A 12,506-nucleotide genomic window follows, 5' to 3' on the forward strand; every position below is an offset into this window, starting at 1 on the left:
GTTTTCATCCAAAAGAACATTCATGCACTTCACAGATGGATGAGATAACCCTTTCCACTACTATTAGAAGGAAAACACACACCTGCCTTGCCTCTGGCCTCTCTACACATGGAAGGCTCTTGAGGGCTGCTCAGCATCTGTCCAGGATTAAAGGAACTCCCATGCTGAGTCTGACCACTGAGCAATACAACTACCCGGGATCTGACTACATGCTCTTCAGCTACTCAATTTTAGGCTACTGACAGAAAAACCTGGCTAGTTACTCATATAAGAATACATTTTACCTTTGCATAGTTAACAGTAAGCTTTCAGAAGAAAGGACTAAATTAGGAGGCACATTATAATATGAATAGCTCTTTTCAATGAAAGAGAAAGTTCAGCACCTCTGAGCAAGAAAAAAAGGCTAAAATAACAAGCTAAAGTTGAACATAATCAGACTATAAAGGCATGGAGACACTTCAAAAGTAATCTTGTTCTGTATGCAGAGCAATTTACAAATCCCAGATTCCTTCCTAAGAGGCAAGAGGCTGTACAGGCTCCACTGGCACTGAAGTTATGTCCATGAAAACTATCTGGCCACATATACAGGCAATAGTGTTAATCCCTGCCTTTCCAGTTGCTTGTTTTTGTAAAATAGATGGGGGAAGGGGCACTGAATTACTCTGTGAAATTCTGTACACATCAAACTCAGTTACCAGTTTTTAAGATACCTGGAATGTTCTGATGATGATGCTGTCAGTGGTCTCAACTTCTTCATTTACAGAAAAGTTAAGATTCAGGATATGGGGTAAGAACATATAATTGTGGAGACAACAGGTGAAACAAATAGTCTACAACATATGACGTGTTATATATATATACCACAGGGTATCTGACGTGACCAATTAGAGTTACAATCTAGTTAGAAGGCAGATACAAATTCCCAAGGACCTTCCCATTCCCCTCAGGCTTTTTATTGCACTGTCGAATTAACCCTGCTCCAGCCACTGAGCAGATGAGATGGACACTAGGAAGACTGTACTGGTATCACTGACAAACAAAAATAAACCTAGGAATCAGAATATGGGAGGACCACAAGGCTTAACTATCCTGCTTTAAGTTACTGAGATCAAAGGGAATTCAATTTGTTCAGCAACAGTAAGAAAAAAAAACCTCAGGTTCTACTGTATCTTGAAAAGGGCTGTAACACTAAGATCAATTTCCTAAGTGTAACTAAACATCAAGGAATCCAGTTAAATACCTAGGAGACTATAGAAACACCACATTCCTTACAAAGATGCCACCAGCCAGAATTGACAGAATTTCTTACTTGATCTTCAAGAAGAGAACAGGCAGATAAGAAAGCAACAGAGTCCTAAATTAATGTCAGGAACAATTCTATAACACGGGCTCTGAAAGCAACAGTCAATAAATATATATAAACAAAAGACAATATCAAGACAGAATATAAATGCTAAAAATTGAGGATTGAATTTGAAAGATTTTACAATTATATGTGTTAATAAGTGTTGAGTCATAAATACTATTTACAAAAAATATATTTGAAGAAAGGATAGATGCTTATCAGCAAATTAATATAAAAATAGTTATGGCACCTAACACTATCCAACCCAGAAACTGAGAAATGCTGCATTTCCTCTACTATGTCTGGTACAGTTAAGTCTTCAAAATTATGTATTAAAAAAAAAACTCTTCCATAGCCCGACTCATGCTTTAGTAAGCTAAAAAGCCATGAGATCTCTCCTCTGGGACTTTCCTCTGGATGTCATCAGAAGTAAAAGCCAAAATACAGAGAACTCAAAACCTATGTCACTTGTAGGGTGTACAGAAATAATTTAAGTACTTTTGTTTTGTAGTTAGGATTAGCACTTTTGTGAATCCTGACATAAAATTGTTTTCCCCATCCCTGAGATTGGTTAAGCACCCCTTGGAGACACTTAGGCCAATTACTACTTTGAAATACACTTGAGACTGAAGCAATAAAAAGCCTTTAAGTATTGAAAAATTAGTAAAAACCAACGCTATTACTGAACTACTGCTGGAATTGAACTGCAGGCAAGGGTTTCTATTCATCTGACAAAACACTGAAGACAGGTCAGGATTCTCCATCACCAAAAGTGACATTTTATCCACTAAAAGAGAAAAGCAGAGAACTAAGGCATTTCAATAATATTGCAATGGAGATTTTTTTGCTTCCATACTCATGCAGATACAGAAGTAGCTGAAGTCTGTTTTCCAGCACAACTTCTATGTTAACTTCAATCCTGAAGATGGAACTGATCAGCAAATTTTTCCATTAGAAGCTACCAACACTAACTAGTAAACAAATTAATAAATACAACCAAACCCAAGCATTCCCCTATCATACTCAGCAATTCCAGGGTACAGTGAAAGCATTTCTGTTTCAATGTTTCAAAAAAAACCCCAACAAATCTTAAGAACATGGGGAGCCAATTTTCAGGCACTATCATTCAAAAGAACTGTAAAAAATAAGGAAGACGGACTTAAAATCATAAGAAAATGGTAGAAGTCAAATCATTACAGGCAAGTCTTGTCCTCTGCTAAGGGACAGACACAAGCTATTTACCATTAGAACCATTCCAAACTGGAATCTGCAATGTGGAGAAAATGCCTAGCTCCCTCCAAAAGCTCATGCCTTCAGATGTAGGATTTTGCACAGGACACAGTGTTTAATGCTTTTGCTTTTATCCTGTTGTTATCCAAAAAACTCAACAGTTTTTACATTTTTAAAAAAAATTTATCTTAGTATGCAACCTCTTTGGATCACTAAAACATATATGTATCAACAGCTTATTTTTATCATACAACCAAAATTTTAGGAACCAAAGTTTAAAGCTGAAATTTGAGAAGAGAATATTAAGAGAATCTACAGTTTGGGAAATTAGAGAGAATGTAAGAGAAAGTGAAGTTTCAGAGAAGGTACAAACAATCCACCAAAGGCCACCTCCATCATCAACTCCACCCTTTTTTTCTAGAAAGAAAAGGAGTTCCTGCAAGCCACACAAGAAACTGCAGATATTCTTTTAACCTGGACATCAATTTCCACATAAGCATTAAAAAGAAGAAAACTGACAGTATTCAAAAACTGGCCAACATTATTCAGTAAGCAACATATGGTACAACCCTAATTCACAGAAACAAGTTAAAGGAGCTTGTGATTCCATGTGCAATCATCACCTAAAATGCTGAATGTGGTTCCACACAGCATGAATGCAATTGTGCCAGAGAGAAGTTACAACTTGTATCTCTTGAGGCATTCTCAACACATCCCTTTGACGCAGGAATGTAAAATCTCCCTCACAGAAGCACTGTCAATGTGAACGCATTTCATACATTTCTTTTAAACTACTTTTAAATGAACTGGTTTTCAATGTAAGTGGAAAGGAGTTATTAAAGATCTCAGGAAATAATCCATAGCGAAGAAACACAGAATTTATCAGGAGGCACAGCACAGAGAATAAATTTTAGTGTGGTAATGACAAGCATCTCAGCCCTGTTCTTCTGCCACTAGCCACAATGAATTAATTACACATACAAATAATGCATTTTTGAGGAGAGGGAGGGTACAAAATTATGATTAAGGCAGTCTTAAACCATCTGTTCCTATTATTGGTACAGTAAGTCTGGACAAAGAATGCCTGGTATTAACAGCTTGACAGGATTTGCAGATTATGCCCACTAACAAGCACCACATAAAGGTAGAGATAAATTATGCAGGATTCACATAATGTTTTAACATATGTTAAAACATTATGTAACACATAATGTCTTATTTTCTAGACAACATTATTAAAAGGTGCTGTAGGGTACAGAGGATCCAACACAAACATTCAGTCTTTAACCACAGGTCACAAAACCTAAAGAAAAAGGTCTTTTATTTGCCTATTTGAAAGAAAACAAGACTATAAGGAGAAGGTAAGCAGCAAATCTCTTTGTAACAATGTCATTGTCTCTCTGTATCGAGCAAAGATCACCAGAGAAAGGGCAAAATTAAATCAACTTAAAAGTGACATAACTTACACCGTACATTCACACTTTGCAAATAAGAGAAAAAACTGCCAAAACCCCTGCAATCTTCAAATCCGCTGTGTGTTCAGTCTTGACCAATGTTTCCAAATACTGGGAGCACTGATGGGAGTAAAATTCACTAATAATGAAGCAGCATGCTTCTTTTGGCTTGGCATACGCAGAATACGGTAATCCAAGAGTTCTTGCCAAAAAAACAAAGTTTAGAGCCTTCAAACTACAAAAAAAGTAAGCAAAATTATCCATTAAACTCTTCCAAAGCTTGTGCAAGTCTCTTCAGGATCAACAGGAATTCTCATTCCACATGTCTGCCAAAGAAGTGCAACAACTAATGGCCATAAAATTAATTCCAGCCAGTTATCATCATGAAAACACTTGCTGTATTCTGATTATATTATATACAATATTGCTGATTATGCTGCATTCAAACTCATGAAACAGGACAGAAAACATCTTTGCAATGTGAGTACAGAAACTCATACAATGCCTAATGAAAACTCAAAGCCAGTCATCCACTGCACATCTGCCAGTAAAACTCCTGAAGATAACAAAAGTTCTGCATTCAATCTTGCAAAAATGTTTATTTAGATACCCACTTACACAGAGGTATGGCAGCTCCAAATCTACACCAGCAGAAGACTGATCAAAAAGAGTATAGCATGAAAATTTACACTAATGAAAACTTTGATGAGAACTATCAAACATGTAGCTCAGGTCTCAGAAATAATTCACAATGCACTTAACGTTGGAAGGAAAAATATACTTGTTTGAAACTTCTGCAACAAAGGGGCATATACACTTTTTTTACATATAAAAAGTAAATTTTATAAAGTACATGCAAAGCTTGAAAGGGTTGTGGAGATAAAATTTAAATGTATCCCTGCCAGGTGGGAAGGAATCGCCACTGAGGACGCTGTACAGTACAGAGTACTGTCCCAGCCTATTGCTTGAGGAATGCTATGGGCTCTAACCACGAGCTACAGATACGGAAGTTTTTCTGTATGTACTTCTCAAATGTTTATGTTGTTGAGGCCTCAGATAAGGCACTGTACCTACATCAACAACCCTTACTGTTCCTTTTGTTCCCAAAGCAATTAAAAAGAGGGATAAAGTTTGCAGAAGAAAACAACAATAACTAAGACTTAGTTTTCTCATACACATCTCTAATCTACAGAATGCAACTGCCATAAATTTTATACTCTTCTGAATAAAGTAAAGTTTGATTTACTTCTGAGAAAGTAAATCAAACATTCTTGTACCCCAGAAGCACTAAAGCACCATCATGGCATGGCAATGCATCCAACAAAAACTATGACAGTCTGTCCAATTCTTCACCTAGTGCATCAATTATGAAAGCATGGGATTACACTAAAAAAAAACCTCTACAATTAAAAAATTATGAATACACATAAATTTAAAGAACATATTTTTTCTTAAAGCAAAGCATTTGCTTAAATAACATCAAAAAGGAAAAAAACAGTAGTCTCACTACGGTTTGTATTTTAGATTTTTACATTTATTTTCCTTCTGTGTCAGTTCTCAAAGCTGACAAATACTGAAAAACAGAGCAGGTTCTTAAAAAAGACATGCTAAAAAATTATCATTCAGACAATTACATTTTCAGTCAAATAACATACAGTAAACTCTATTCACTCATTTCCAGAGATAAAGATCCTGCTATTCCCAATGTATTCCTACAAAATGCTGCATTTGGGCAGCTCCTTTTAATTGACACAACAATCAGGAGGTGCTATTTTTCAAAATGTGGTGAAATGGATAGAAACGAGCTTCATGGCCAAGTACAGCTTCAGGTCAGAAACATTTCATCTCACACCACAAGGCTGCCATTCAGGGCACATTAAGAGATGACACAGAAGTGAGCTCCTGACAGTGATTCCTAAAGGACACTGTGCCCTTGGGAAAGCAAAAATTGCCACATGAGACTAAGGAGACACAAAGTTTCCTGCAATCAGAATATCCTCAGTAGGAGAATGAAGGAAAGGGAAGAAGAATTGTGCTTGATTGAAAAAAAAGACAGGAAACAAAACTACATGGTTTAATGCTAAGATTGATGCAAACGACTGCAGGGAGACTAACCAGAGAAAAGAAGGGTGGAATTTAGACTTCATACAACAGTACTGGTACCCCGATCAATGGATTTAAACACAAAAAAGAGAATATTAAAATTCCAGAACGAAGCTCACAAAAAGCCCCCAAAACCAATCCCCCAAACACCAGGCTTTTAAATAGCCTGGAAAAGATGCGGATTGATGAATCTGCTTTGAAATTAGTACTCAACACAATGACAAAAGGGAAAAAATTGATCTGTTTGAACTGAAATGAAGTTGTTTTATTTAATAGGGAGACCTATTTCTTAAAATAAGTTCCCATAGTTACCATAAGCTGTGTTTCATAGGTTTGATGTTGACCTAAGGCACCTTCTTCTAAGTCTTTCATATAGGATTTTTTCAAAAGGTTTGAAATACATGAGCTTCTAGCTTAACCTCTACAGTGACTTTATAATGAAATTACGTTTTGTTACATGCTTAAAATAATCAGAGTTTCTAGAGCTCAGATTCATCTCAGTTTTCATCCCTATATTGTCAAAACGCATGAAATGATTTTTTTTTCCCAAACACAAAACCACTTACTCCCTGAAAATAATTTCTGTGCTAAAGAGAGAGCATAGACTCCTGAGCCCTTCCCCACTCCTTGATTCCTTCAGCTGGTATCACAGTAAAAACCCCAAGCACTGAGGAGAGAAAGACAGAGTACAAGTCCCAAAGATGCACCACAAATCACACTCACGTCAAGTTAACCGGCTGCTTGCTCTTCAAGCACCTACACTGGCAAGGGTCCTTCCTGGAATGAGCTAGCAGTTAATTTCTTACCTAAATAAACACAGTGGTAATGATCAACCAGAAATTACCTGCATTTTTCCTGTTTTGTCTAGGTCTGACCAAATGTAATCAGCTTACAATTACACTAAGTAGCTTGCTTAGCAATCTATTTATAAAACTGATTAGATGCTGCTAAGCAGAGCAGGCAATGTTTTAACACTTTATTTTGATGTTGAAAGCAGTGGCTAGGAGAAAGGGAGCAAGGATGGCAGAGAACCAAAAATAATTCAGAAAACTGTAGAAAGATAATTATATGGGATCAGTTCTGTTGCTTCATATGCATTTTTAAATTGTGTTACTTGGGTAAATAGCACATATTTAGAATTTTGGATTCATTACTCTTAGATATTTAGATAACTGAAGTAGGTCTGAACAAGTGAATATTCAGCCATACTGACTGCTGTTGATTCTTCTTGGAGAGAGAATATGGAATTGCCCTGACCTGGGAAAGAAGCAATCCAGGCTGCAGGAAAATTACAAACCATTGCTGAGGCCTTGGCCTGAAGTTAAGACAACTGAACAGGATGTGAAAAATTAAAGGGTCATGACATGAGAAATTGCCAGATGTGACAGATAAAGTAATAAGATACTCACAAAAGCCACAGATAGGACCATGAGGGATGACTGGACTTCACAAATGTTTAAAGGTGAGTTAGATAAGAAACAGCCAAATTTCACAGAAAACTGAAGGGTATTGGAGACCTTTTGGAAAGTAGAACCTGCAACATCAGTACTCCTTCAATAACTGGACCTGTAACACCACAGAAGCCTAAGATTCCCCACATAATAACTGAGAACCACTAGTGAAAAAATAATCAGGGGTGAATAGATCCTTTGGGAAGAGACTTGGATTAAAAAAAAACATTCAAATAAAAAGAGCTACAAGAATGGCAAGGAGGGTGAACACAGATCAGCTAAGGAAAATGTGTCCAGTGCTGTCTGGCACAGTCCCACCTTCAGTCAGCACATCCTCATCAGAACTGTGAGAACCACTTGTTCTGATCTTACCACATCTATCAATCTTGCTTCCACAATCAAGGAGGCAAGGAGGGTGCCAGGCTGCTTTCCCTGGCTAGCAGCAGGACTCCTGCCTGGACAGATCAAGTACCCTGGTTATCCCCATGTCAGTTCAACATCCACATCCACCCACCCCTCCCTAATAGGCTGTCAGACACTGTCTTTGACAAACTGCTTCAATTCAACTCCTCATTTCCTAATTTATATAATGAATGTAATACTGCTCTTCTTATCTCCTTTTATTAGGTTATTTTTGGCACTGGCGGTAACAAAAATCAAGGAAGTCAACAGTTATTTAAGGGCTTCATATTTTTCTCTTGCTACTTTATCTTTTAGGCTAACCTGAAGCTCATGAGTTCAAAGTTCTGAATTTTCATACATACTGCTGTAAGTTGAACTCTGATTCCAAGAATTAATGCTCTGCTTTTACAAGTAAGAGAATGGCAGGAGATTAATACCTTTCATACAGAATAAAAGGTACTTACAGGATTGGATACTGAAAGGAAAATAGAGGAAAATTTAGTTCCTAACCTGACAGGTACTTGGGAAAAAAAAAAAAAGGAATCCATAAACCAGGGCAAGGGATTAAAAGAAACAACAGTTTATCTGTGCTCATTAACAACAGCCCTTATTCCAATTCTTTGTGGAGAATAATAAACATGACCTAATCTTAACAACAATGTTGTGATAATTTTCCAAACACATGTACTCTTTGTTCATCACTAAGACATTCAATGAATCTACTATAAATTAGCAATGTCCTGTCAAAGACTATTGTTTATTTAGAAGATTAAAATAAAAGGGATAATATTATATATGGGGGGGATAATAACAAAAGGCTTATATTGTATGCTTATTTATATTTATAACAAGCGTTTTATTTACCTTTTTGTTTTCTTGTAGTTTTCCAGCTGTAATGCCTGCATACATTTGTACCTCTCCAATTCACACTGTTCACATAGTTCCTCAAGACACAACAGATGATTCTCCATTTCCTCAAAGTTTGCCTCTAGCTGGGCTGTAAGAAAGACTTGTATGAATATCTAACTGCATCAATGGACAGACAACTCACCTGAACAGAAACAGGATTTCATAAAGGTAATAATTAACATGGTGATAATTACACACATATAAATGGCTCCAAAAGACAAACAAATCTCATCACAAATCCCATAGTGAAGAGTGGCAGCAGAGCCATGTTAAAGGGAGATCTATCTGAGGTTCCCTTGTAGTAAGGTGCTGAACCATCCTATTTGTCCCAGCATCGTAGTGACACAGGATCCTGGCCTGTTTTTGAGGAAGAGAAGCACCCAGAACTCATACTTTTCTTTCTTGAGCAGGCTGCCAGTTTAGCACTTCCTACACAGTACCAATCCAAGGAATAAATCTGTGCTGGCCAAAGCCAGGTCAAATATTCATTTTTTCCAATGAAACAAAAATAAAGCATACAGGGAGAATTTTAACTTTCACATGATGCCATGGTAATATAAAACAACAGATATTTATGTCTCTGAAGACAGACCCTTTACTGATAAGCTAAATATAGAGACGTACCTATTTTACATACACATGTAAATTTTACAATTAAATCTACCTATTTTACATACACATCCCTTAATATTTTCTTTAAACATAATTGCTCAGTCTCAACTTCAAATAGATCTTGTCTATGACATGTCCTGAGAAAACTAATCTCATCTCATAGCTCACATTGCTTTGAGTAGAAATTTGGACTAGAAAATTCCTGAGGTCCTTTCTCATCTGAACTAACCCATGTGAACCTTGTATCAAAGAATCACTTTCCCTGACGGTGATTAATGCTAAATTTCATGTCTCTCCTCAGGATCTCACAGTGGAGAATATATTTTCCCAAACCCTAACCAGCTGGTCACTCTGGGATGAAACTGTGTGAACTACAGGAATATTATTCATCTTTTTGCCAGGCCTTCTCCTATACCACTGGGAAGGTAAATTCAGGAGCAAGAATAATTCACATTTTTACAAACAAATAGCAGCCAGAGTTAATGTATTTCAGATACTCAAAAAAAGGAAACAGGAAGCTGAAGGCATCAGCCAAATCCTCCATTCTGGCTTGGCCATTCTACTTGAAGCCTATCTTGGACAATAAATAATTTCAACTTCCTTAGCCATTGCTTCATTATAAATAGCCATCCTTGTGGTTCCTCTAAAAAAGGAGAGGTTAAGACTTCATAAGCAAATTTCCTAGGATGCATATTCATATGTTCAGCTTCACTTAACACCATTTTTTTAGCCCCTAACAAAGAAGATCCACAACAGGAAAGGGAAACATGAATAATATAATCAGTAAAAATTTCCCTAAATTATTTTTCTGTATACAGATCACTGAGGGGAAGTGGGAGGGATTGGCAAAAGACAACAAAAAATAAAGAAAGGCAATTGACAATTAATGCAAAAACAAGTTTGAGGGGAAAAAATGTTTTCATTCTACATATTGTGATGTGGAGCATTCATCACTTACCACATACTCAATTTTCTCTCACAAAATCCAGATGTATTCAAAGCGTAATATCATGATTACAATTATGATTGGTAGGCCCTTTTTCTTTAGGAAATAGACTTCTCTGAGTGCATTAAAATCCAAATACCTGTATTGTGCTAACTTGCTTTTCAGAATAATTGCTCCCTTATTAATCTGCAAAATTCTCAAACACAGCAGGACTGAAAATAATTTACTAAGGTACCTATCAACCACTGTTTTTTCCACTTAAAAATGCCTACCACCTGCTTTGCTGTATTTGCTGTTGAAATAATATTAAAAGACAACAGCAAAGAATAGGAAAATAAAGAGGATGAAAGAAAGTGAATTCTAGAGAGCAACTGATTTCTAGCACTTGCATTTGAGCAGCCTCTAGCGGGAACTGCAGAAAACACTGTGTTCCTGAAGAAGAGAAATGGACACCAGAGATCTGTCCAGGAGGCAACAATCCTGCTTTACTGCAACAGAGGTTTCAGAAGTTTTTTTCCTATCTGAAGTGAAAGAAAAATTGCTTTTCACAAAAAAATTGAAGACAAGCTCCGTTGCAGCAGCTACAGCTGAGAATTTAACATCTCTCTTACCCAAAAGAGAATATATGCACTGTGCATACAAAGGCAGTGCCAAACAAAACTACAGATTTAATTAATTTGAAACTTAGGCTGTGAAAAATGCATCTCCTCTAAATCTTTTTCAGATTTTAAAAAACATATTTACCTTTAGACTAAGACTTTTCATATACAGCAATATGCCACACTTGGTAGCAATAGTATTTTTTTATTAGCTAAAAAAACAAAAAAACTTATTCTTTGTGTCACATCACTCCAATTACAACAGTTTGGGCTATATTTCTTACATTACCACAAGCATAACAACAGTATTTGAAACATTAATGCTTAGTTTTAATTCTTTTGAAGTATGCTTAAAGTTTGGTGAGGTGACATTACACTGTATTATCTTCCATCAGCATACACTGTTTTCCATGGTTTACCAGCTATCAGATATTAAAGTATTTATCTAGAACTCAATAACCACGAGTTTTTTTTATCCAGGAAACACCTTCTTTCTAAACTGTACCTAATTTAAATGTACGACATAACTTTTCTAACTGAAACCTATGTTATCTGTAGTTCTGTATGAGTACAAATTTGTTAGAATAGCTAAATCACAGCTGTATGTCAGAAAATAGGTTTCCACTAACTTTAGGTGTAGCTTTCCTACACTGTCCCAGCCATTCAAACAACAGAAACCATGCAGGAGTATTAAAAACATTTCTACAAAGCCCATTTATTTTCTATCTGAAAGGGAAAAAGCAAAAAGGATGGAAGCAATTGTATCAAAGATGGTCTCTATACTGCTAGGCCACACAGAGATTACAAGGGCAAGGATTACTAAAAGGTTAAAATGAGCAGTGAAAGACATATAAGACCAGGAAGAGCTCAATTCAGCTGCAAAATAAAAAAAAAAATAAAAGGAAAAACTTTATATAATTACAGTTCTACTAGTGCACAATTTTTATCTGTTTTCACAGAAAGGATCTTAAACCCAGCTATTATTATACCACTTACATGAAGTTAGAGCAGCTTCTTTGCTGAAACTACATAGCAGGTACACTAGGATCCTTTTCCTTGTGTACTCAATCCTCAGGGACTTCCAAGTTTACAGCACCAAACTGTATGCCTTTTACACATATATATCCCTACCTAATACAACAACCCCCTCTGCTGAAGTGTTGTGCCCTGGAGCCTATGGAGAAAAATTCCCTGTTGAACACAGATGTCTTTACACAATATTATTAAAATTCTCTGATTTTACATAAATCTTCCCAACATCTTACCAGATTTTTCAGTAAAAGATAAATGCAAATTCTGAAAAAATTAGACGAATTTTGCAAAGCTAGAGAATGGCAACTTTCATACTTGACACACAATCTGTAATAAAAAAAGACTGACCTTTCGCTCAAGATATAAACAAGGATGCTTCTCCTAAGCAGTGCAAAATGTTCTGTTTCCCCAACAAATTTTCAC

The 12,506-nt window shown here is 36.3% G+C and overlaps 1 protein-coding gene and 1 long non-coding RNA gene across 6 annotated transcripts in view; one reads left to right on the forward strand and one right to left on the reverse strand.

Annotated features, from left to right (window-relative positions):
- Positions 1-12,506, forward strand: part of LOC132073135 (uncharacterized) — a 1,090,256-nt gene that overhangs the window by 726,523 nt on the left and 351,227 nt on the right. The window lies entirely within an intron of this gene.
- The window catches only part of DTNBP1 (dystrobrevin binding protein 1), a 62,182-nt gene that overhangs the window by 37,833 nt on the left and 11,843 nt on the right, over positions 1-12,506 (reverse strand). For both annotated transcript variants that reach the window (XM_059471894.1, XM_059471903.1), the window contains exon 6: positions 8,850-8,982. In XM_059471894.1, coding sequence (XP_059327877.1) covers positions 8,850-8,982 — 133 coding nt within the window. The remainder of the gene's footprint in view (positions 1-8,849; positions 8,983-12,506) is intronic.

The sequence above is a fragment of the Ammospiza nelsoni genome, chromosome 1 (assembly GCF_027579445.1).
Source record: "Ammospiza nelsoni isolate bAmmNel1 chromosome 1, bAmmNel1.pri, whole genome shotgun sequence".
Taxonomy (NCBI): Eukaryota; Metazoa; Chordata; class Aves; order Passeriformes; family Passerellidae; genus Ammospiza; species Ammospiza nelsoni.